This window comes from Caretta caretta, chromosome 5 (genome assembly GCF_965140235.1).
Source record: "Caretta caretta isolate rCarCar2 chromosome 5, rCarCar1.hap1, whole genome shotgun sequence".
Lineage (NCBI taxonomy): Eukaryota > Metazoa > Chordata > Testudines > Cheloniidae > Caretta > Caretta caretta.
In genome coordinates this window covers 52957496-52983492 of record NC_134210.1, presented here as the reverse complement: position 1 = coordinate 52983492, position 25997 = coordinate 52957496, and the positions used below count along the sequence as shown (strand labels likewise).

The 25997-nt window shown below is 42.3% G+C and overlaps 3 protein-coding genes across 9 annotated transcripts in view; 2 read left to right on the top strand and 1 right to left on the bottom strand.

Annotated features, from left to right (window-relative positions):
* The first annotated feature begins 2588 nt into the window (after positions 1–2588).
* On the top strand, positions 2589–5649 carry LOC142072139 (small ribosomal subunit protein uS12). The gene is made up of 4 exons (XM_075128556.1): positions 2589–2745; positions 3147–3306; positions 5017–5137; positions 5456–5649. Exons 1-4 carry the CDS (start codon positions 2742–2744, stop codon positions 5600–5602), a joined length of 432 nt encoding a protein of 143 aa, XP_074984657.1. The 5' UTR covers positions 2589–2741; the 3' UTR covers positions 5603–5649.
* Positions 5650–7310: 1661 nt separating this feature from the next.
* Positions 7311–10080, top strand: LOC125636911 (small ribosomal subunit protein uS12). Its single transcript, XM_048850789.1, has 4 exons — positions 7311–7447; positions 7848–8007; positions 9288–9408; positions 9884–10080. Exons 1-4 carry the CDS (start codon positions 7444–7446, stop codon positions 10028–10030), a joined length of 432 nt encoding a protein of 143 aa, XP_048706746.1. The 5' UTR covers positions 7311–7443; the 3' UTR covers positions 10031–10080.
* Positions 10081–15703: 5623 nt separating this feature from the next.
* ATG10 (autophagy related 10) overlaps positions 15704–25997 on the bottom strand; it is a 156323-nt gene continuing 146029 nt past the window's right edge. For all 7 annotated transcript variants that reach the window (XM_048850081.2, XM_048850082.2, XM_048850083.2 and 4 more), the window contains 3 exons: positions 23098–23195; positions 22686–22805; positions 15704–22276 (listed from right to left, as the gene is read on the bottom strand). In XM_048850081.2, coding sequence (XP_048706038.1) covers positions 22694–22805; positions 23098–23195 — 210 coding nt within the window. In that variant the 3' untranslated portion in view covers positions 15704–22276; positions 22686–22693. The remainder of the gene's footprint in view (positions 22277–22685; positions 22806–23097; positions 23196–25997) is intronic.

The following is a 25997-nucleotide window of genomic DNA, read 5'->3' as shown; positions in this document are numbered from 1 at the left end:
ATATAAGAATTCATTGACCAGTTTAAAGAAGCAAAGAGAGGAGAAGCTGAATGAATAAATTATGCAGGGCAAAATTAATTCCCTCAGCTATAACAGATGGAGATGGCTTGGGCTGTTTTTCTTTAACCATCCTTCATAGGCTCAGTATCGCTAACTTTTGTGATGTTATTGTAAGTCTTATAATATCGGTGTTTTTCTGGTAGACTCAACTCCTGGACCCGTGAGTGTCAGGGTTCCCTCTCCATTCTGAACTCTAGGGTACAGATGTGGGGACCCACATGAAAGACCCCCTAAGCTTATCTCTACCAGCTTAGGTTAAAAACTTCCCCAAGGCACAAATTCTTCCTTGTTCTTGGAACAGTATCGCTGCCACCACCAAGTGAGTTAGACAAGGATTTAGGAAAAGGACCACTTGGAGTTCCTGTTTCTTCAAAATTTCCCCCCAAGTACCTTCACCCCCTTTCCTGGGGAGGCTTGAGAGTAAACAAGGTGAGCACAGACCAGCCCCTTGGGTTTTAGGACACTAAAAACCAATCAGGTTCTCAAAACCAGAACTTTATTATAAAGAAAAAGTAAAAGAAGCACCTCTGTAAAATCAGGATGGAAGATAATTTTACAGGGTAATCAGATTCAAAACACAGAGGATTCCCCTCTAGGCAAAACTTTAAAGTTACAAAAAAACCAGGAATAAACTTCCCTCTTAGCCTAGGGAAAATTCACAAGCTAAACCAAAAGATAATCTAACGCATTTCCTTCCTATTACTTACAATTTGTAATCTTAGATGCTTAGTTCAGGTATGGCTTTAGGAGATGTATTTTCCCTGCCCTGGTTCCTCACTGTTCCGGAGAGGAAAAAAAAAAGAAGCACAAAACAAAAACCTTCCCCCACAGATTTGAAAGTATCTTCTCTCCTTATTGGTCCTTTTGGTCAGGTGACAACCAGGTTATCTGAGCTTCTTAACCCTTTACAAGCAAAGGAGGGATTTTATGCTACCCTTAGCTGTATGATTATGACAGTGGGTATGTGAGAATCTCAGCTGTACCTAAAAAATGTAACTTTCTTTCCCTTATGGTTGTGGAGAAAACCTGGAAAACCTGACCCCCCAAAGGCACAAACATGAGAAAGTGAATAGACATCTGAGTGTTGTTATCTGGTGAGACTGTGTGCTTTGTAAGCCAACCTCATGATTCTGGGGGCCCTTGGCTCATGCTTTCTGAATGCTTGGGGTTGGCAATGCTGCAATATGAGACCAAACTAGAAAACAATAAGGTGATAAGTAAGTCAGCATGGATTTGTCAAGAACAAATCGTGTCAAACCAACCTGTTAGCTGCTTTGACAGGGTAACAAGCCTTGTGGATGGGGGGAAGCAGTAGATGTGGTGTATCATGACTTTAGTAAAACTTTTGATAGTCTCCCATGACATTCTCATATACAAACTACCGAAATGCAACCTAGATGGAGCTACTATAAGGTGGGTGCATAACTGGTTGGAAAATCATTTCCAGAGAGTAGTTATCAGTGGTTCACAGTCATGCTGGAAGAGCATAACAAGTGGGGTCCCGCAGAGATCAGTTCTGGGTCTAGTTCTGTTCAATATCTTCATCAATGATTTAGATCAGGGGTTCTCAAACAAGGGGTCAGGATCCCTGAACAGATCACGAGATTATTACTTGGGATGTCACGAGTTGTCAGCCTCCACCCCAAACCCTGCTTTGCCTCCAGCATTTATAATGGTGTTAAATATATAAAACAAATTAATTAATAAGGGGGGGGTCACACTCAAAGGCTTGCTATGTGAAAGCGGGGCTCAGGTTACAGGCTCCCTGCCCAGGGCTGAAGCCCTTGAGCTTTGCTTTAGCCCCCCTGCCTGGGGCGGTGGGGCTTGAGTGGGCTCAGGCTTCAGTCCCCCCCCTCCTGGAATCGTGTAGTAATTTTTGTTGTCAGAAAGCGATCATAGTGCAATGAAGTTTGAGAACCCCGGTCTAGATAATACTTCGTCCTGCCATGAGTGCAGGGGACTGGACTAGAAGACCTCTTGAGGTCCCTTCCAGTCCTGGTTCTGTGAAACCCTGCACACATGCTGCCTCCCGCTGACGCCAATGGGCGCAGAACGGAGCCCGGGGTAGGCACCAGAATTTGGGAGGGAGGGTGCAAGGACACACATTCGCCCGCAGAAATGGAGCAGGCCCCTTGCCTGTATCGCACCTGCCCAGCAGCACCAGGTAGGGTTGCCAAACCTCCAGCATTGGCCTGGAGTCTCCAGGAATTAAAGATTCATCATTAATTAAAGATGATGTCATGTGACGAAACCTCCAGGAATAGGTCCAAACAAAATTGGCAACTCCAGCACCAGGGCGGGTCTCAGCTGGGGGCAGCCACCTCGGTGCGGGGAGACTTCGGCTCCGCCAAGAGGAAGGGAAGAGAGGCCGGGGCAGCCGTAGCACAGGGAGCAGGGCACACAGCCAAGGGGATGCCACACAGGAAGGCCGAAAACAGCCGGTGGCGGCTGCGCGATGCATTCTGGGAGTTGCAGTTTCCCTGACAACGGCTCCCACTTCTGGGTGTGCCCCTTCTCGCTGCCGGCGGCGCCGTCATTGATCTTGCGACTGTCTCCGCGCCGGAGCGGCGTTGCCCATCAGGCGCGGCCAGGCCGCCTCGCGCGGGGTCCTCGCAGCGGCGTGTAGGAGCCGCGGTGCATGCCGGGTCTCTCTCTCTGCGGCTTGGGCCAGCGGCAGCGCAATGGGTGAGCGCCCGGGGCCGGGAGTGAGGTCGGGCCTCCGAGAACGGAGCCGCCGCCGCCGCGCTCAGTGGGTGGCTCGGTTTTCCGAACTGCTAAAGGAAACGAATCCCCCTTAACGCGCGGCGGTCCGAGCCCGGCGGTCCCCTCTCCCCGTCCGCCCCCCCCCCCCCCGGGATCGCAGCGCTGCGGGGCGGGCGGGCGGGCGGGCATCGGGGGTGCTCAGGGGCGTTAGGCGGGTAGCAGCTCCGGGCGTTCCTGAGACTTGAACAATCTGCCTCTGGGTCCCAGGTTGACCCGGTCGCTTAGATTCTGCATCCGGTTTAGCTGGGCGCTGCTGCCTCGTGTTTGTAGCGTGTGGCATTGATGGATTGTTTTTCTGTATCCCGCAAAATTTTGTTGTTTAGGTAAGTGCCGTGGGCTTCGCACCGCTAGAAAGCTGCGCAGCCACCGACGGGATCAGAAATGGCATGACAAGCAATACAAGAAGGCCCACTTGGGTACTGCCCTGAAAGCCAACCCCTTTGGAGGAGCTTCCCATGCGAAGGGAATTGTCCTGGAAAAAGTGTACGTGAAATCCAAGTGTATATTGATGAGACAAGCTGCGAACTTGTACTGTTTATTTGCATATCGTCTGGTAGGGTTGTTTTGCTCCACCTAGTAACATATGATCATAATATATTTGCAGACTTTGTTAATTTTAGCTGCATCTCTACTGATTGCAAAAAAGTAACCCTAATTTCTTCACTATTCCTTGCTCTGAATGATTTTACAGAAGGCAGAGTTTCAGGGTTTCTCTTCATTTTTATAGTTGAACTTAACAGTTAGGTCCGGGTCATCAAATGTCTGTCTACTTTACACACTGTACCCTCGCAACATTATTGTACATAACACCTGAAAGACCAGTGGTTCTTAGATAGCCAAATTTGGGATTTAGAGGATTGTTTGTGAATCCTGTGTTTTAACATAGTTTTCCCTTGTGCTTAACAAATATGAACTATGTTTGCAGTTGTGCTACCTTTTTTCCCTAACTTCCTTCTCCCCAAGAATATGAATCAATATATCTGCTTGGTCTGGGGAGTAGCTATGCTTTGTATCTGACCCTTCAAAAAGGGGGTATCATTTCTCCAACATGAGTAGCTGCTCTCCAGAAAGAAAATATGAACTTCTTAGGTTAGTAGGAGAAGAAAATGCTGTTAAAGAAAATCTTTAGTGATGAGTGAATTTCAAAGGAGCTGTTAGTAACATCAGTTTGAGTCCATTCAAAAGTTGTATATTTTGGTTGTGACTGCCATTTTAATAGGAACATAGACATATAAGGCGGGGAAGGGACCTGGAGAGATCATCTAGTCCAGTCCCCTGTGCTGAGGCAAGACCAAGTATACCAACACCATTGCTGACTGGTGTTTGTCTAATCCGTTCTTAACAATTCCAGTGATGCAGATGCTACAACCCATCTTAGAAGTCTATTCCTGTGCTTAATTATCCTTATGGTTAGTTTTTTCCTAATTGCTAACCTAAATCTCTCTTGTTGTAGATTAAGCCCGCTATTTCTAGTGTCACTTTCAGTGGACATGGAGAGCAATTGATCACTCTTCAGATATAAAGATTGTTACCAGGTTCCTCCTGCATCTCTTTTCTCAATACTAAAGATTCCCAGTTTTTTCACTTTTCCTCATAGGTCAAGTTTTCTAAATCTTTTATCATTTTTGTTGCTCTCCTCTGCATTGTCCAAGAATTGGGAGGCTTAATGCAGCTTCTTAGACTCTTCGGCCATGCTGTCAGTTAATGATGCAGTGGTTTTTTGTTGTTGTTTTACTTTGATGAGGGACATTTGGCTTCATGAGATGTATTAAAACAGAAATTAACAATTTTGGTTAAAAAAATGTTAAATTATTTTACCAAACAAAACCCTTTAAAAATTATAAGTGGCAGTTTCCTTTATGATTATTCCTGAATGTGGAAACTGAATTAGAGTTGGGTGTATAGTATGGACATAGAGGGAAAGAGGTAGAAGGATTCTGAAGCTGATCCTGAAGAGAAGAGCTGATACACTCTAAAGAGCTGCGGGTATTAATTTGAAGAGCCGACTCTTTATTACAGCTCTGTTGCATTTATTAAAGAAACTGCTTCTTTTATACCATTCTGCTCCAATTTCAAATGCTGCAAGGACGTTGAGAGATTTATTTTTTAGTTTAGTGATTACTATGTACATTATACAATTGATGCCAGCAGATGGCTACTTTCAGTTACAGCAATTACTTTTTTTCATTTCAGTGGTGTAGAGGCTAAGCAGCCCAATTCAGCCATCAGGAAATGTGTCCGAGTCCAGCTGATCAAGAACGGCAAGAAAATAACAGCCTTTGTTCCTAATGATGGTTGCTTGAACTTCATTGAGGTGAACAATGAATCCCTAAAACTTTTTGTTGTGAATTGGCTCCATGTAACACAGCTCAAAGTTACCTTATTGGCCCTATCTGTCCAGTGGCACTTGGTCATCTGAAGGAAATTATTACTGTCTGCTTAGTAATATTATTTTTAAATTTCAAGTATCTTAATCAAAACATGAGCAGTTACAGTACATTTACATGTAAAGGGTTTGTTCAACCAGTGCAATTTGCTTTTCTAAATATTCTTAAACTTTATATTTGGGTTCTCGTTTGTACTTAGTAACAAACAATTTTCAGTCAATTAATCTTCCTTTCTTTCACTGTAGGAAAATGATGAAGTTCTGGTTGCTGGCTTTGGTCGGAAGGGTCATGCTGTTGGTGACATTCCTGGTGTCCGCTTCAAGGTTGTCAAAGTAGCCAATGTTTCTCTCTTAGCCTTGTACAAAGGCAAGAAAGAGAGACCACGATCATAAATTCCTGTCGAGCCATCTAGGCTACTAATAAACTTCAGTTTGATAAATGGTGTGGTTTTTCAAGTCCTTCATGCAATGAAATATTGGGGCACATGTTCTGATGAACATTTTTTGAGTGTACTGTTGCTTTTTGAGACACTTAAAATATTGTGCTAGTACCTGAAAACATGAAACTATTTTTTAAATGAAATTTGGTTTTATTTACTCTAAACTAAATTAAAAATTCCCTGTATAAATGCAGAAAAGTGGATGTTCCTAATTTAACGTGCAGTTAGATCTAGTATCTTTTCTAAAGCCATGTGTACACTACAAAATTATGTTGACCTAACTTACGTCTGTATACAGCCACCACAGTTACAAAATTGCTAGTGTGTGCACAGGTGGTGCACTTGCATCAATTGTATTATCAGTGTGGAACATTGTGGGAAAGCTCTTGAAAGCCAGTAACAGTCAACATAAGCAGTGTAGTATTTCCACTGACACTATGTCGATCGAATTACATCTACCATGACTACTCCACTTGCTGTTACTAAATCAGAGGAGAGAGGCACTTACAGTGGCAGGAGCCAGATTTAGGTTGAGACACTTCCACAAATTTTGTTAAATTAATACATTCACCTGCTTTCCCTCCCCATGAATTTTACACTCACAAAAAAGAAGCCGAAGAATCTAGAGATGGCAAATGAATAACAGATCAGGATATCTTTATAGGGTCGCTAGCTTCTTTAAGATGATATGATTTAATTATTTCTGCTTGAACTTCCTTGGTGGTATCTGGGGTGTAACAGCTGCACCAGTGTCCTTCCTCCATCCACCTAGTCTAACAGCATGGATGTTTGTAGCATTGTGATCACTGTATGCGCAGGGTGAGGATGCCCATTGTCCTGTAAGGTAAAGCTACAGGACTAAAGTGGGGTCCTGAGGCACGATGCAGAGGGTTTGTGGTTGCTGCAACCCTGAATGCCTCAGTCTCTAACTGTAACAGCCCGTTGAGGGCATCTGCACCTTTGTTGTCTGCTCTGAGCATGTGGCTCGTGGAGGCCTTTCACCCGCATTACAGCAACAGGAGGGTGCTGGCCGCAGGCAACAAGGGCGTGGCTCACTGCAACTCACCTTGATCTGAACACGGCCTAGAATGAATATAGTTACAGAACAAATATGAACTCAATTGACCAATTTAAAGAAGCAAAGAGAGGAGAAGCTGAATGAATAAAATATGCAAGGGCAAAATTAATTCCCTCAGCTATAACAGAGGGAGATGGCTTAGAGGTTTTTTCTTTAACTGTTCTTCATAGGATCAGTATTGTAACTTTCGTGATGTTATTGTAAGTCTTATAATATTGGTGTTTTTCTGGTACACTCAGCTCCTGAATTCAGGAGAATCTCAGGGTTGGCAATGCTGCAATGTGAGACCAAACCATGCACACTGATGCCAATGGGTGCAGAACTGTGCCCGGGGCAGGCACCAGGCCCTGGGAGGGAGGCTGCGAGGACACACATTTGCCTGCAGAAATGGAGCAGGTCCCTTGCCCATATCGTGCCTACCCAGCTCAGATGGGGGCAGCCGCCCAGGGGGTGGTGAGGCTGGGGCACGCAGCCAAGGGCCACCGCATGTCCCAGGGAGGGGAAGAGCTGGACAGGCTTGACGCCTGGAAGCGTGATGCATTCTGGGAATTGTAGTTTTCTTTACAACTCCCATTTCCGGGTGTGCCGCTTACTTTTCCTCTCTGTTTTCCATCAGGCGCGGCCACGCCACCTCGCGCGGGGTCCTCGCAGCGGCGTGTAGGAGCCGCGGTGCATGCCGGGTCTCTCTCTCTGCGGCTTGGGCCAGCGGCAGCGCAATGGGTGAGCGCCCGGGGCCGGGAGTGAGGTCGGGCCTCCGAGAACGGAGCCGCCGCCGCCGCGCTCAGTGGGTGGCTCGGTTTTCCGAACTGCTAAAGGAAACGAATCCCCCTTAACGCGCGGCGGTCCGAGCCCGGCGGTCCCCTCTCCCCGTCCGCCCCCCCCCCCCCGGGATCGCAGCGCTGCGGGGCGGGCGGGCGGGCGGGCATCGGGGGTGCTCAGGGGCGTTAGGCGGGTAGCAGCTCCGGGCGTTCCTGAGACTTGAACAATCTGCCTCTGGGTCCCAGGTTGACCCGGTCGCTTAGATTCTGCATCCGGTTTAGCTGGGCGCTGCTGCCTCGTGTTTGTAGCGTGCGGCATTGATGGATTGTTTTTCTGTATCCCGCAAAATTTTGTTGTTTAGGTAAGTGCCGTGGGCTTCGCACCGCTAGAAAGCTGCGCAGCCACCGACGGGATCAGAAATGGCATGACAAGCAATACAAGAAGGCCCACTTGGGTACTGCCCTGAAAGCCAACCCCTTTGGAGGAGCTTCCCATGCGAAGGGAATTGTCCTGGAAAAAGTGTAAGTACAACTGAACTGCTTGTGGAGGTTAGCTGGAGAAATACACTCCAGCTACTGTGAGTAGTTTGCAGCAACTCCACTGAGTGCTAAAGTAAATGCTGTTTAACTTCATTGTAACTGTGCCCAGCTCTATAAGTCGTTTATCACACGTTATATGTGGTTAACAGGCATTGTTTCTGCATCAGCACTTGAATCTGGAGGGCTATGTTGCTTTGTGCAGTATGTACGATTACTACATACATTTTTAGTTAGGTTCTCTTGAAGTTCAGAGGTCTTTGTGCTTGATTTGTGCAACATACTGTTAACCTTATTAAATGACTTTCAAAATAAAACTATTTATCTTCAGAGTGGAAGGCTTCTTAAATTTGAAGGTTAAAGAGATATACTGCTGAAAAAGGGAGTGGGCGTGGCTTTCAGAAGTCCTGAGTCCTCTCAGATCCCATTGAAAACTGTTGGAGCTATAGAAATTCTGAATTTTTGAAAATCAGGTCCAGTGGAAAAATTCACTACGATGTTTGTACTAATTTAGTGCTGGGCATTTTCTGAATAAAGCCCATCAATCTACAGATTTACATGGTGTTTTTTGGACAAATGGCTATTATGCATTAAATTGACAGCACTGGAGCTATTTCTTGTTTGTTATCAGGACTGAAAGATGTTTGCCATCATGCCATTTGATGTCTACAATTCTGGTTTAAATTTAAATGCTTACCATATTTTATTCAGCCACTAATACCTGGACTTGATTTTTTGTTTCAATCTGTATTTGTCTGCAATTACCACCCGCCTCTAAAGTCCCCTTCTCTCTTCCCAAATAAAAATCAGAACATGAAGACCTTATGCCTGCGTTCCTGTCAGCATTTTTAAGCATCTTATTTAGGAGGCTAGACTATCCTAGTAGCTGCTCAAGCCTCCAGGGTGCCATTGTACTGTTTCTAATTTGCAGTTTCATTAAGTTAGTATTTGTCCCCATGGAACTTTTCCCTCTCCACCCCCAACCCCAAAGTATTGGCTCAAATATTTAGGAAGCGAAGGGACCATTTGGGGTATTATTCTTTCTTGTACCAAGGTACTAGACAAGCTGTGTTTCCGTAATTGTCCATTAAATGTTGGGTTTTATAGTACTTCATGAAAAACAGATACTACTTACATTCTCCATAGAATGGAGGTGTACAAAGTGATCCAGCATGTTTAATGTAGCAGTTCTTGATGTTCTAATAGACGTGCTAAAATAGTCAAGCAGAATGTCAGTGATGCTTTTTCATGTATTTCCGTTTCAGTGGTGTAGAGGCTAAACAGCCCAATTCAGCCATCAGGAAATGTGTCAGAGTCCAGCTGATCAAGAATGGCAAGAAAATAACAGCCTTTGTTCCTAATGATGGTTGCTTGAATTTCATTGAGGTGAATAATTTATCAGAAAATGAACTACAGAAAACTAGTTGTATGTTAAAAGCAAAAACTTCTCCCAAGTGTATTTGGCTGAACTGGGGGATGGCACAAGCAGGGGCCATGCTTGCTGCACTTACACAAGATGATGGGCAGAAGACAGACATTAGAAGTGCTCTTTCACCTTCCATCTGCCACATCATGCCTCAGCTGTGCTGTTACAAAGCAAAGGAGTGTCTTAGCTAATATTTGTTCCTACCAAAACATTGAAGGGACTAAAGTTCCAAGTCTTTTTATATCTGACCACAACACTTCTTTTTGTTTTGGCTGGCCTTTCCTGGGAGGGGTTGTGATATGCTTAAAGCTCTTGGGTCAAATTTGGGATGCTCTGATTTCTCAGAGTAGCCAAAAGATACATTGTGTTTCAGACACGTGCATAAATCTGATGTTGATTGCTGTGCAACTGCAGTGTTTCCTGTTCTAATTCTAGGAAAACGATGAAGTTCTGGTTGCTGGCTTTGGTCGGAAAGGTCACGCTGTTGGTGATATTCCTGGAGTTCGCTTCAAGGTTGTCAAAGTAGCCAATGTTTCCCTCTTAGCCTTGTACAAAGGCAAGAAGGAGAGACCAAGATCATAAACTTTTGTTACTCTGTTAAGGATGTCAATAAAAATTTTCATTTAAAGAAACCTCTTGTATTTTTAAAATTTTTTTTATGAGAATAGTGTTGATTTTCTAAATGAATTGTTTGTAAATAACGTGTGTAACTGTGTTCCAACATCTGTAGTGCCTTGTTTGCCACTAACTTCTTTTTCTTGTAATAAGAAATGCCTTACAAGTGATCAGGATAAAGGTGTTCAAGTTTCTTAATTCCATCAGTACTTCTGTGCACTACTGTAGCATTTGTTATATCGGTTTTACTTAGCTGGAGGCTTACAAGATATTTGTAAAGATACTCTAAAACCAGATTTTAGCATACAAATAGTATTGGATCTCTTTGAGTTTAAGTTAAGAGTGGAGCTGGTTGGAAAACTAGCTCTTTTTTCTTGTGGAAAATTTCAAGGTTTTGGCAAAACTAAATCCAGACTTTTTCAATTCTAAAATGATGCCTCACGGAGTCTATAGTATGGGTGCTTCGTGCTCCCATTCCCTGGTTGGACTATTTCTCCCATGATGAATCATAGTTTTCCCCTTTGATGTGGGGAGGAGGTACATTGTGAAGTCCAATGGGGAGCCTGTCCCATAGAACAGGAAACAAAAGGCACTATAGCAGTACTTCAGAAGCAATGTTTTTGCTTTCCTTGGAAAATTAGCCCAAAAACTCTCAATTCCCAAGAAATGTTTTTGTCAGGGAAGAACAAAACATCCATTAAACAGTTTTGATAAATATTCAACCAGACCCAGTTAAAGCGCAGCTAAGAATACGTTATTGAAATGTAAGATTTCCTTCTAACTAGTAAGTGCTTGCTGAGGTAAACTTGGGAGTGCTTGGCAGAACTGCCCCTGACAACCAAATACATGGTGTCTAAGTATGCAAAAACTGAGGCCCATAACTTGGAGATTTTAAGGCCAGAGGGACCATTAGATCATCTAGTTTTCTACATATCAGACAGACCATCAAATTTCACTCAACTGCTCGTATATTGAGCCCAATACTCTGAGTAAAGCATATCTTTCAAAAAGGCATCCAGTGTTTGAAAACACCAAAGGAAGGGGAGTCTACCACATCCCTTTGTAGTTTGTTTCAGTGGTTTATCACCATCACTTTTTTTAAAAAAAATTGTGCCTTATTTCTGATTTAAAATCTCTCTAGCTTTATGCTTCTTTTTTATACCTTTTTTTGCTAAGTTGAAGAACCCTTTAATACCTCATATTTTTTTTTCAGGAATCTACTTTTACACCATAATCAAGTCATCTCTCTGTCTTTCTGATAAGTGAACAGGTTGAGCTCTTTAAGTCTCTCACTGTGTTATGCATTTTCTTCAGCCCTTGAATCACTTGTGGCATTCTTTCTGCACCATCTCCAGTTTTTCAGTATTTTTAAAATATGGACACCAGAACTAGACATTCTAGTCTTTGTCTCAGTTGTGTATACATAGGTAAAATCACCACCCTACTCCTGTTGAACAGATCTCATTAGTCCTTTTTGCCACAGTATCATTGACAACTACTTTCTGAGATCTGTTAGCCTGTTCTTAACCCATATAATGTGTTTTATTTAACTGTATAATTTTTTTAATCAAAATGTCTTGTGGTACTAAGTCAAACACCTTACAAAAGTTACATGCCATTATCTTTATCAATCAAACTTGTAATCAAATCAAAAAATGAAATCACATATGCTTGACAAATTGTGGAAGGCTTTAATTTCCCAGATATAGATTGGAGGACAAATGCTACCTGATAAAGGTGGGCCCAGATTTTCCTGGATGTGATTGCTACTTACCAATGCTAAATCTAAAATGGCATCACCTCTTGTTGGTTCAGAGACTATTTGGTGAAAAAAACAGAGTAACTGGTTGTAGAGGATAAGGGTTCAAGTGATCACAAGTTAATTCAGTTTAAACTAAATGAAAGAATAAATTTAAAAAAAAAGGTCTGTAACTAGGGACCTTGATTTTGAAAGGTAAATAAAAAGGGAGTTAGGAAAGTGGACCGGACTGAAGAACTCAAGGCACTGAATGTGGAGGAGGCTTGGAATTAGTTTAATCAGCTTTGACTTCAAGTAGCTGGAGCCTGGATCCTAAGCAAGGAGAAAAATTATAAGGAAAGGTTGCAGGTGAAACTGAATGAACAAGCATCTCAAACAGGTGATTAAAAGAAAGCACAAAGTCTGCAAGGGATGGATCAGCAAGGAAATCTACCTCTCGGAGGTCAGAAAGTATAGGGAAGAAGAACTGCCACAATCCAACCAGAGTTGGACCTTGCGAAGGAAATTAAAACCAATATTAAAATGTTATTTAGCCATATAAATAAAGAAAACAAGGAAAGAAGTGGGACTGCTAAGCACTGAGGATGGGGTGGAGATTAGATAATCTAGGCTTGGCCCCACACCTAAAGGAATACTTTGCCTCAGTTTTTAATAAAGATAATGAGCTTTAGGGCAGTAGCAGGGTGGCTAACAAGGATATGGAAGTAAAATTACAATGTGAGGTGGAAGCTAAACTTAAACACCTTAATGGGACCAAAACAGGGGAAGGAGGGAGGGGAGATATTCTTGAATGGAGAGTATTAAAGGAACAGGCACATGACATTGCAATCCATTAGCAAGGATTTTTAATGAATCCATAAACTCAAGGGGCATACCATATGACTGGACAATTGCAAATATAGTACTTATTTAAAATGGGGAGGGGAGAAGTGATCTGGAAAACTACAGACCCCTTAGCTTGACCTCAATTGTATGCAAGGCCCTAGAACAAATTTTGAGGGAGAATAACTAAAAACACAGAGGTAAACAGTAATTGGGATAAAGTACAGCATGCTTTTACTAAAGGTAGATCATGCCAGACCAACCTGATCTCTTTCTTTGAGAAGATAACTTGATTTTTTTTAGACAGAGGAAATGCAGTAGATCTAATCAACATGGATTTCAATAAAGCATTTGATACTGTTCCACATGGGAAGTTATAAGTTAGCAGGAGAAGATGGCGATTAATACAAGAGTAAAAGGTGGGTAAGGATCTGATTAAAGGGGAGACTACAAGGGGTCACACTGAAAGGTGAACTATCAGGCTGGAGGGAGGTTACTAGTGGAGTTCCTCAAGGATCAGTCTTGGGCCCAATCTTATGTAACATTTTCATTAGTGACCTTGCCACAAAAAATGGGCATGTGTTAATAAAATTTGTGGATGACACATATACAGAGGCAGACTAGAATATCATACAAGAAAATATGGATGACCCTGAAAATTGGAGTAATAGAAATAGGAGGAAATTTAATAGTCAACGGTGCAGGTCATGCACTTAACGGACTAATAATAATCTTTGCTATAAGCTGGGGACTTATCAATGGGAAATGCCAGAGGAGGAGAAAGGCCTGGATGTAGTTGTTGATCACAGGATGATGACGAGCCACCAATGTGATGTGGCTGTGCAAGAGGCTAATACAATCCTAGGGTGCATCAAGTGAGGTCGTTCAAATAGACTGGGAAGTGTCAGTACCATTGTACAAGGCACTGGTGAGCCCTCATCTGGAATACTATGTGCAATTCTGTTTAAGAATGATGAATTCAAACTGGAACAGGTGCAGAGAAGGGCTATTAGGATGATCAGAGGAACCTCTCTTATGAGAGGAGACATAAAGAGTGAGGCTTGTTCAGCTTAACAACAAAGGCTGAGGGGAGATATGGTTGTTCTCTAAATACATCAGAGGGATAAACACCAGGAAAGGAGAGGAGTTATTTAAGTGGCAATGTTCACACAAGAACAAATGGATGTTAAATGGCCATCAACAAGTTTAGACTTGAAATTAGACAAAGGTTTCTAACGATCGGAGGTGTGAAGTTCTGGAACAGCCTTCTAAGGGGAGTAGTGGAGGCAAAAAAACTTAAGACTGAGCTTGATAACTTTATGGAGGGGATGGTGAGTTAATAAAACCCTTTCCCAGGTGTCTGGCTTGTGAGTTGCCCACGTGCTCAAGGTCTAACTGATCGCCATATTTGGGGTTGGAAAAGAATTTGCCCTTGGTCATAGTGGCAGAATCCCTGGGATTTTTCACCTTCCTCTCCAGCATGGAACACAGGCCACTTGGTGCTTTGCATTAGAGTAAACGGTGGACTCTCTGTAACTTGAAGTCTCTAGATCAAGATTTGAGGACTTCAGTAACTCAGCCAGAGGTTAGGGTCTATTACAGGAGTGGATGGGTGAGATTCTGTAGCCTGTGATGTGCAGGAGGTCAACCTATGATCATGATGATCCTTTCTGTCTTTAAGAAACTATGAGACAAAACCTATTTTCTGTAGAGCCCATATTGACTGGCACCATTCATATTTCTAGCTTTTTAATTCTTTATTGGTTGAATCTATATCAGCTTTTCCCATTATTTGTCCAGAACTGTTGTCAGGCTAACCAGCCTATAATTACCTGCGTCATCTTACTGGCTGTTTTAGACTATTGGCTTGACATTAACATTCTTCAAGTCTTCTAGATTGCCAATATTTATTAAAAAATAACAATCAGGCCAGAGATTATCTCAGCCAACTCTTTTAGGACTTTTGGATACAAGTTATCCAGGCATGCCGATTTGTTTATCACATTCTCTTTAGTTGCTGAGAGATTGGAAAGGACTTTGTTGTCATGTGATATTAGTGCATCATCCTGTATCTTTCCAAATACAGAACAGAAGTATTTGTTTAACACTTATTCCTTTTTTGCACCATTATTAATTTTACCATCTGTCTTTGGTAATGGGCCTATATCATTGTTGATTGCACAGTTAGGGAGCATGTCTGAAAATGTTGGCCTTCACTTACAAACACTATTGTAAACAATTGCTGGTGGTGGGATTCGGGCTAGTGTGAGGCTGTAGTTAGCTCATCAGGAACCTGAAGCTCAGTCCCTACTATTCATTCATGGAATATCAGTTGGGTTTTTTAAACTCACTACTCTGGTTCAGAAAGAGCCACTAGGAATTAGAGCAGCTTCCAGAAATATTGAGGAAAACTATTTCAACATCATCAAGCAAGAAAGATGTCAAAGGGAAGTATTAAAGTGAAGTGGTAGAAGTGTTCAAGCTGCTAAGTGTTCAGGCTGGTTAAATGCAGTTTCCTAATGCAGAGTTGTCATGAGCTACTTCTGCCACTAGGGGCTGCTATTGGTATGATGAGGGAGAAAGTTTTTAAAAAAGGGAGGGGAGGCTGAAAACTAGAAAGCTGTTCAGAGTGTTGAATCTAACTTTTAATAGGATCAAAGTTTTGAAGGGCTAAGTATTCCATTCCCCTTACAGCCTTTGGGGACCTGAAAGCATCTGGTGCTACAGAGAAACAGACATTCTCCCTGTCCTGAAGAACTCACCATCTCAATTCAACATGTAAAAGGCCATACACAAACAAAGAAAAAAAAAAAGGAGGCGGGGGGGGCACAGAGAGGAAGAACACGGGTGCCAACAATAAAATCAGGTGGAGACTCAGGCATATGCACATCTAGCTTTTTTTGTTTTTTTTCCTTACGTCAGATATCTTTTTAACTCCTTGCAGGCAATTCAGCAGGAGTGAATTGGGAGGAAGGATTTCAGTGAGGGTTTGGCACGGGTGGTACGGAAGGCGGCCGTGGAAATGGGAGAATGGCACAAGGAAGCATCAAGGCTAGTACTTTGTTTCAAGTTGAATTTTAATTTGTTTAATGAACCCATGCTATTAGGTTATACAGACTAAACCGACACGTCAAACGGGTGAGTTAGCAAATGGCGTCAGGATTTGTCCAGAGAACACATTTGTGTATTCTACCAGCTTGGAGGAGCTCTGACTTGTGTTATTTGGAATAAAAGATGCTCCGGAAAGGAAGTCAAAGCCCAAATAAATTAAAGAGTAACTCAGATATTTGACCTTCCTATACAAATGGCTTTATACTTTATAAATCTTACAACCACCCGCTATAAAAGCCAAATCCCCCAAAACAGAAATCAATAGAAATACAGCAGAGAGGAGCCTGGAGAAGAAAGAACTAGTTCCGCTTTGCTGTGTGATTCTTTCATCAACACTAGTCAATGTTCCTGCTTCATAAAGCAGGGCATATATAAATATTAAAGCAGATGGTTGACCACAGTAGGCAAGTGACAGCTAACTTTAGGATGTGAGAGAATAAACCTTATGATGCTTGGAGAACAGTATCTCCAGCATCTGGCTCAGTCTTATCCGGGCCAAGTAAAGCTTGGCTATGATCTACTAGTAACAGTTCAGGATTTTATTTTGGATCAGGTGCAAAGAGAAAAAGGATTAGCTCATTTCTACAGTTTGCCAAATCTTTTCCCACACATGCTCAGCCAGTGTGGGCTCTTGTTGGCTCTGGAGGTGGAGAAAGCATCAAATATGGAGCATAGCCAGCAACATGAGCTTTTCCCTCTGCATTTCAAGGTGCTGTACACTAAAGGTGTCATGTTGAAGTTGAGGAGATGGGAGGTTGATTCAGCCAGCTTCCAGCGGTGTAACCCAGTGATGCAGATCACTGGTGGTGAAAATTGTCTCACAAGGGGTGGGCATGGGTGGACCACACGGCCTACCCAATTAGCACCCAAGCCCACCCAAATCTGAGCCAGTGTGAATGCAGAAGCCAATGTCCATGTGGTTGAGGTTCAGGGAGACTTGTCTAAGAGAAGTTGGCTCTTGGTCCATCTGCAGAACACCATAGCTGGCCCCATCCCTGCCTCCACCCAGGGCTGCAAACTTCTCCGGATTCCAAACAACTTTGGTGTCAGCCGAGTCCAGGCCTGCCGACAGCAATTCTGGGCCCAAGGGCAGAACTGTTAATGGGCACTCTTCCAGCACAGCCAGGGCATCCACATGCCTGCCTGCCTGCCTTCGCCACCGACGGTACCACCCCATGCACACCAAGGAGCCCTGCAGCCCGTCAGTGAGCCTGGCTCTGCACAGGCGCTAACCAGCACCCCCAACCCTGACAACCCAAAGGCTGTGGGGATTGCCTGTCTCCACTGGCAAGCTCAGTCCCTGGGCTCCATGCACTCAAATTCCTTCTCTGCATCCTACAATCTTGGCCCCCCAGAATTAAAATAAATATAATATGCAATAATAATATATATCTAGTATAGTAATATGCAAAATAAATGATTTGCTGTGATCTCAGAACTTTGGTCATTGCCCATCCACCATAAATTGGGACCTACCCAAATTTCCACTCCTAGCTACACCACTGGCACAGACTCTGCTCTGCCAATGAGCCTGAAGCTGGCCAGCAATGACTAGGAAAAGGGGACATGGGCAAATGAGGCACTGAAATCTAGTACCTATCTAGTGCCTGCTGGTGTGGTTTAGGGAGAGCAACCACAGAGGAGCGAACTGCCTGCTCTCCTCCAGACATGACCCTCCAGGGTGAATTAAGCGCAGGATGTTGCTCTAGCAAAGTTACCACAAGTTAAAAATCCACTGGTGCTGCAGAAAGGGAGGTTGTGTTCTGACAGGCTTGAGAATAGGGAAACGTGTTCAGTAAGATCTTCTATAAACATCATCCTCTTATCAAACAAGTGAATGGCTCTCTAACCTTCAGTTAAAAATTCTCCCTAGTAAGTCACAGTTTTATCAGTCCCTTGAATGCTTAAGTGAAAGTTTCCTTGGAGTTTAAAAAAACAAAACTTGGTAACAGCCTAATGAAAAATAGGGCCTAACAGTGGTAAGCACAGCACTTTCCTATTCCCACTAACACTCCCCAGCAGTACTTTCCCAGAATGCTGTTCTCAAGCTGGTCTTTTAAATTTAGCAGTCAAGCAGCTGCAGCCCTAAAGTGGGCAGTAGGAACTTCTAGCTGTATCTTTCTCTTCCAGCTGGTAAGCACTTGTTATGACTTCCCTTTCTTATTGCTAAGGGGGTGAATCACAAAAACATTTTTAAAAACTGTGTCTTTTACAAGATACATAACACATTACCATAAAAGCTAGACTTTTTAGATGACAGAATGGGGGCAGGGATAGCTCAGTGGTTTGAGCATTGGCCTGCTAAACCCAGGGTTGTGAGTTCAATCCTTGAGGGGGCCATTTAGGGATTTGGGGCAAAAATTGGGATTGGCCCTGCTTGGAGCAAGGGGTTGGATTAGATGACCTCCTGAGGTCCCTTACAACCCTGATATCCTATGATAGGAGCCAGTAGGAACTTCACATTTCAGGTTGTGCTATAATGGAATAGAAGTTACTCAATATTTTTTGTTGGGACTGAAATTCTGTGTAATATACATTGAAATGTAAAAGTCTACAATAACTCTTTGAATCACAGCTGTGCTAACTGGGAAAGAACTATTGCCCCAAATTCGTTCCTGGAAAAATGTCAATGAAATCAACGGAGTCAGAACAGGGATTAATTTAGGTTACTTGACTTGCTCTAATGTTGTCCAGTGTAAACTGAAATCAGTGCAGTCACTACTGATGAAAATGAGAACATAATTTGACTCAAAGAATATTTCTTCCATAACCAAAGCAAAACCAAACTTTCTACTGGAGCAGATTATGCCTGAATGCAAAAAAGAAGCATACATATATAGAACAGTGTTCCTGCCTCCTACAGGAAACCAAAGGCAAACTGCAATTGAGCACATGTGGCTGGTTACATTCTCTGATTCTTGTAATCAAAGGCAAGTATTGGTGGCTTCCTTTAAAAAAGAGTCTCCAGTAGTAGGCTTCTCAATATTTCTTTCCAGATTTCAGACAAGAAACTTAAGGAGATTTAAAACTGCTTTATAATTGAAAACGCTTCTGTAGCAGTTTTGCAAAACTTAAAGAATAACCTATGCTGCCAAAAACTTAGGTGTTTTGGACTTGCCAAATAAAATAAAATATAGCACTGGTGATTGATCTAATTTTGAAATTAGATACGATTTTTGTGAGCAAACGTGTTAAATGTTTTAGAAGGTCACTAGATTACTTATACGAAATGTTTTTTATTACTGATGACATCTTAGCCAAAATACAGAGGATTTTTGAACTAACCATCTTAATGATCTGAATTTTTAGTTGTTTATTAGTGCTAAATAAACAAAGTTAAGAGATGTATGATGCGTTTTGCCAGATCACTCATCTATGTGTCCAACTCTCCCAGTTGCTGTAACCCACCTATTTATCTTAACATTTTGTATCTATTATCATAGTATCTAAACAACTGTGAGGGCAGCACCAAGGTGCTCATTATTACTCCGCTGGGATTTAGAAGGGGTTTATCAGCTGGAGATGAATGGGCTTCAGAAACTGGAAACAGTTTGCCTTTCAAAGCAGGCATAGGGTGTTATTGGCAAAGGGTGCTCCTGGAGGTATAGTGGGAAGAATGTACTGAAAAAAAAAGTCACCAGTGCAGCTACCCATGTGACATGTGCCTGGGCTTACCCCTTCAAGGACAGATCTGAAATCAAAGACAATGTGCCATGCTTTTTCCAAATCATCCTGGGTCTTCTTTACAATGATAAATGAAAGAGGAAAAACCATGTTGTACAATGGGGACTGTTGCGTATAAAAGAAACTGAATGTCGATTTCTCAGTCCACATGACAACCCCATTTCTTTGTAACGCTTGGATGAAACAGAAAAAATCAGGTCTGTAAAGGAACGTTGACTGAACAGAAGGGTGGTGGGGGTCCATTCTGTTGGACTAACTTCATACTTAGCTAGCATAACTTGAGACTGGTGAGGTGTGGCCTCATATGAGTAACTGCATTAATAAATTATACAAGTTGAACTTCCTTTGTCTATAATTATATTCCATGGGTTAATTTATCTAATGCTGTCACATGGACAGAAAGACCGTACTCACAGTAACGCTCCAGGACAGTGTTTTGTGGAACTTGTAATCTTATGAACAATGATTATCTCAGGTCAATAGTATAGAATAGTCATGACTGGAAGGGGTATTATCAACAAGTCTGCTATGCCTGGAAAACAGAAAGTGTTAGTCTCCTAGAAATATCTAGGAAACTATGCAAATACATTTTACTCCAAACCATTTTGTTACTTCTATTTTCTGACAGGTGGCCAAAAACTAGTCCAATAAATAAGACTTGAAAGTGAAAAAGAGTATCTGTTGGTTCTTTATCAAGGAATCCTCCACACTAAGCCTAGGAAGAATATTTTAAAACAAGCACTCCAGCTATATACATTAAATCCTACTCTGCATTCTGTGTCATATTTTACTGGCCCTGTATCTTAAAAATTGGATTTCTTGGGGGCAAGGACTTGTTTATTCTGTACATTTGACCCATAGGTCAATGCTGGGTAACATCTGTGATGCTACAGAAAGATAACCATGAGCTAGATCCTCCAATAGGGCCATGCAGCAGTCAGTGCACCTAGTGCATATGTGTGCATACTTGTGCATGCAAGTATATGGAACTGTGTATTTTTTGTGTTCCTCCCCTGCCTGATTCCGAGGACAGTGGAAGATAATTCAACCCTCAGGGCAAGGAGAGCAGTCTTCTATAATTTGCATTGGGACTAGCAGCCATTCCAGTGTCCCAGGATTGCCAAAGCAAAATTTGCTCTGGCCATGCCTCATCCTATGCTGGGATGGAGGAAGAAGCAGTTGGTGCAAAGTTGGCTAGACTGACCAGCTGGGAATCTTCAGCTGGTTGTTTGAGCCCCTTTGCTTCACTGAAGCAGCACAAAGGGCATGAAGCAGGGCTGAGCATCTGGGCTTCTAAACACAGATTTAAAATCATATTATTTTCCTGTAATTTGTTTCTCCTCGTGTATAAAGAGAAATAATTCTTCTTTCAATGTGTGAAATAGGATACAGATATTGTTTACAATAAAACATACATAACCAAATGTTTTGAAAAGAAGGCAATCTGACTGCTGTCATGAGAAGTCAACAAAGAACTACATTTTACAAGTCATGGAGGGAACAAAGGTATCACAGATTATTAGAATCCAGTATAGGATAAATAATGTGTTTTAGTATCATTTACTATAAATTCCAAATGGCCTGGCAAAACAATTTTACTTTGTCAATAGCATTTTAAGGATTGTATTATGTTTTACATCACACACATGATGGAACTAAATTAAAAACATGATGATAAAACTTCTGAGACCACAGATTTTTAAATCCCATAAATTTTACATTTGCAGTTTTGATCCAACATATTCTAATATTTGACTCCCCATGTAAGTGTCATCTTCATTGAACATGTAAAGGCAAAATCTGTAATTCTTATCTACTGAGAAACTGTACAAAATAAATGCAGAACACTTGGAACAAAACATGATTCAGAAGGAATCAAAACTGACTGTCACACTAAAGTTATTTCTAACCTGTTTTTTTGCTGATCTTGGCGCCCTATTATGCAATCTCTACTTTCTCAAAACTCTACTGATATGAGTGGGAGTTTAGCTTAAGTAAGGATTGCAGGATCAGGCCTTTACTCCTGAATAATGACTAGCTCAACCAGAAATGCTAATTTACTACAACAGTACCTTCCCTTGGAGACAAAACCCTTTAGAAGTAGTGAAGAAGGAAGAAGTGGCATGCTCACATGATTGTACTGAGGCACCCTGAATTGTAAAATTGTATAATTTTAACCAATACATAGACTATTAGTACTATTCATCTACAGTTCTGACCCATTCATTCAATTAAGCAATACGTATACAATACATTCTCCAATACACCCTGAGGTATCTGATGATCAGAGTTTTGGCAATTAAGTGTCCCTATCCTCTCCAGGTAACATACTAACCCTAAAATGGAATCAAGCCCACGTTCACATATATAACTGCATCACTGTGGAACGTCTGCAGACTGATAGCATACTTCTCTAGATACACAGTGGTGCTGTCTGATACCTTTCAGAGTAGAATTAAATCCACTGTTTCAATCCCATGCCAGAAAACTCAGCCTTTTATAGGTGTTCTGATACAATCTCAGTAAAGACCAAACCCAGAGAAAAAAGGAGGGAGAATCTGAGGTAGGAAATGAGCAAGTGAATCCTAAAGAGTCAGCGTTGTCACATGGAATGGAGCTTGTGTCCGGGTGGAATGTGAGGTGTCACTAACTGCAGCCAGCTCTTAGGTGTTCCGCGGTCATCAAGCATGTTGCTGCCAGGGGGGAAGAGCCCCGAATGGCAAGCCTTACTGAGCTCTGCTGACTGTCAGGGAACTGGGTAGTTTGTGTCAGGTCTGTCGCAGACAAGGCTGCAATCGCTTTGCAATTCTCAAATACCTGTGCTTCAACTTGGGGCCCTGAAGTGGAGACATTGAACAAGAATTAGAAGCAGTGGAGGAGGCAAAATAAAAATCACTGCAGGGCAAGTACATTAGATCACACCATTAAATGCGCACTGGAGGAGTTAAGCCAAGAAGCTCTGATATTGCTGAAACAGCAGTCCCAGTACACAGAGCATCAACACTGTGACTTTCAATGGAGATCCTTCCTGGCTATTAAGAAGGGTGTTGGCAGAGTGCCAGAGGGACCTCAGCTCAGCTCTCCTGTGCAAAGCAAAATGGCAATGACACAGGGAGTGACTGTGTGTAAATTGTCAGATGGAAAATCCTAGGCACTCCTGAGTTGAAAGGTCAGAAGTAAAAGCTGAAATGCTTACAAACTAGAATCTGATTTTATGAGACTAAAAAAATGCCATTCCCCTCTTACCTTTAGATTTAATCTGCTTTTGTATTCTGTTCAGACACTAGTTTTGCATAACTCAGAGGTAGATTTAGCCCCACAACTGGGCCTACAATACTCAGCCATGATGTAATGTAGTTTATATTCCTAAAAAACAAAGAAAACATGCATGTATTACAAAAATCTTTACTGATGTTCAGATTTGTGCCTGAAAGTCACCTTATACCAGACAACTTTCTTTAATATGAAGTTACTAATGCACTTTACACACTTTGAGTCTATTTTAACTTACGGGATTTAAGTGAAAACACAGAGTTTTACTACACACAGATTGGGGATGACAATTTCTTGACTGTTCTGACCTTGCAAGTGTAGACAATTGATTTACATATATTAAACATCTTATTATCGCCTCACAAACTGCACTGGTATTCCTCACCTGTTCTCTCTTCGTGAATTAGCCAATACAGGAGCCATGAATTCATTAGTCCGGCAGGGATGAAGGACAAAGAATGGTTGACCAAGTAATGGGTGCTCCTGAAAGAATCCATCAGTTGGCTTTATTATCAAAATGGCTTTAGGAAAAGATACAACATGCTATTTGAACCAAAAAAAAAAAAAAAGGGCCAATTCCTTCATAGCGTAATTCAACAGCTCACTTCAGTGAAGTTACACAAAATGTAATTTGACTCCTGTTTTTAATAACACTAAAGGCATTTAAGCAATCAATATTCAAGTGTACAGTTTCTAATTCTGAAATAGAAATAAGTGTACCGTGTAGGTTATGCTATCATTTTAATTATAATGCAAAGATTTTCAAAAGCAGCTCAGGTTACTTGTAACAGCAGCGAAAAAGTTAACAGCTGAAAGCAAGTGGGCAAAGTTGCCATTTAAAAGTGTGTTCTGACACAATGTAATGCCTACCCCGGCAGAGGAGCCTCCACTGAATAGCTCCTTGACAATCTTAGGCCAGCTCTATACTACAAACGTATGTTAACATAACTACATCGCTCAGGGGTCTGAAAAATCCACACCCCTGAGCAACCTAGTAATACAAACCTAATGCCCGGTGTAGACAGTGCTATGTCGACGGGAGCACTTCTCTGTCAACATAGCTACCGCCTCTCATGAGGGTGGACTGATTATCCCGACAGGAGGCTCTTTCCTGTTGGCATAGTAGCATCTTTACTAAAGTGCTACAACAGCGCAGCTGCGCTGCTGTATGTGTAGACAAGCCCTCTGATCCTGATCCTTGGGTCTTGCCAAGTTGAAGGGCAAAGATGGTTTTATCTGGGGATCAGACTGGGAGTGGGGGGTCTCAGGGCTAACTTCCTCCAACTGGTAACAGCCCTGAGCTCTAGTCCATATGAACAGAGGTTATTTTCCAGTCCATACAAACAGAGAACTGCAGTTTTCTTCACAAAAAACACAGCCTATTAACAAACCAAAAACATGTTTAGTGACAGTTAACTATGTGGCAGGACATACCTCATCCACCACAAGTATTAAAAGCATGGAATCATACAAAATTAGGGTTGGAAGAGACCTCAGGAGGTCGTCTAGTCCAACCCCCTGCTCAAAGCAGGACCAACCCCAACTAAATCATCCCAGCCAGGGCTTTGTCAAGCTGGGTCTTAAAAACTTCTAAGGATGGAGATTCCACCACCTTCTTAGGTAACCCATTCCAATGCTTCACCACCCTGCTAGTGAAATATTTTTTTCCAAATATCCAACCTAGACCTCCCCCACTGCAACTTGAGACCATCGCTTCTTGTTCTGTCATCTGCCACCACTGGAAACAGCTTTGTTCCATCCTCTTTGGAACTCCTGTTCATGTAGTTGAAGGCTGCTATCAAATCCCGCCTCATGAATTAAGAAGTGAAGGGGAAGGTTCTGTGTGTTCCATTCCACCTTGATATCACTTACAACACTGTTGATAACAGTCCAATGTTTCATAAGGCTTTCACAGTCATCACACAAGCAATACACGTCCCGACTCACTCAAACTGGCACTCTAATGCAAAACTTTAACAATGACCTCATCTGTAATTGTATCAACAGATTAGCACATCTGACTCTCACACTGGGGAAATTAATTTGCTTTAACTCTGTTAAGGTACCACTGCACCAAAACAAACAGAATCCTACTTCATCTCCGCACTCAGCAAGGGACGTAAGCATCTAGTATGTCACAGACAGGAGCAATCTGAAAGTGATTCCAGAAAAGTAAAATATCGAAATAGGAACACCCAAAACAGGAACAGGTACCCTGTTTTTTTACACAATACCTGTACTTAGTTTAGATGCTACTGAGCCAGATCTTTAGGGCCAAGAACCTCGTACTGCAACTCAGTGGGGCGAAGAACAGGGGATGTGAGCATGTATATAAAGTGAGCAAAAAGTTCATCTTTGTACTCTCCCAGTCCAAGCTTGTCTCTGTGCAGGGCTTGAAACTGTAGCTGGGGATTGGCGTGATGGAGGCATCCTGGCTGTAGGCCCTTAAATGCACTCTGTACCGGCAACAGGGAAAAGTGGCAGTACAGAAGCCACAATACTGGTTTTACACTACTTGGGGAGGCCCCTACTCCATGCGGCTAGATACACCAGCTCTGGGGCCAGATTTCAGCAGTGGTTTGGCTGTATTTTATTGAAAGATCTACGTCTTTGCCTACACTCACCAGCAAAATGCTCATAGACTTAGTCTCCCTGCAGTGTAATGGAAAAACTCCTATTTCCTCCATTCCCCAGCCTATATCAGGGACAAATCCTGGTCCTACTGAAATCAGGGGATGTTCTTCCATTGCCTTTATTGAGATCAGGATTTGCCCCACAGCATTTTAAATATTCATATAATAACTGAGGGCCCTCTGACAGTGGCAGGACACTTTGTTCTAGTGCTAAAAACATGCAGATTGGGGTAGCCAGCATTTTCTTTAACGTAACATTCAGAGGCTGAAAATATTTTCAGACCTCTTTGTTTTACCTCTTCAGTGCAAAAAGTTAATTCATGCAAGACTGCTACCATCTGCTGTCAGTAATAGTGAACTGATGCCGTTCTGCACTGAGAAACAAGTGCCTGTGTGAATTAAGTATCTCTGCCATTCAGCTGCTAGTCTGAATCAGTCTGTCTCTAAAAGACAGAGTTCAGGAAAGTGGTATTCCTTGGAGGTATTAAAAAGATATTTAATGCTGTTTACATACTATTAAACCCCTCTCGCACAAAAAAAAATAATTGCACAGCAAATAAGCAATTAGTCCCAGCACCCTTAAATATAACGAATAGTGCAAAGAGATATGTTCACCTCCCAAATTAACAAAGGTGATTCATTTAGTTCTTGA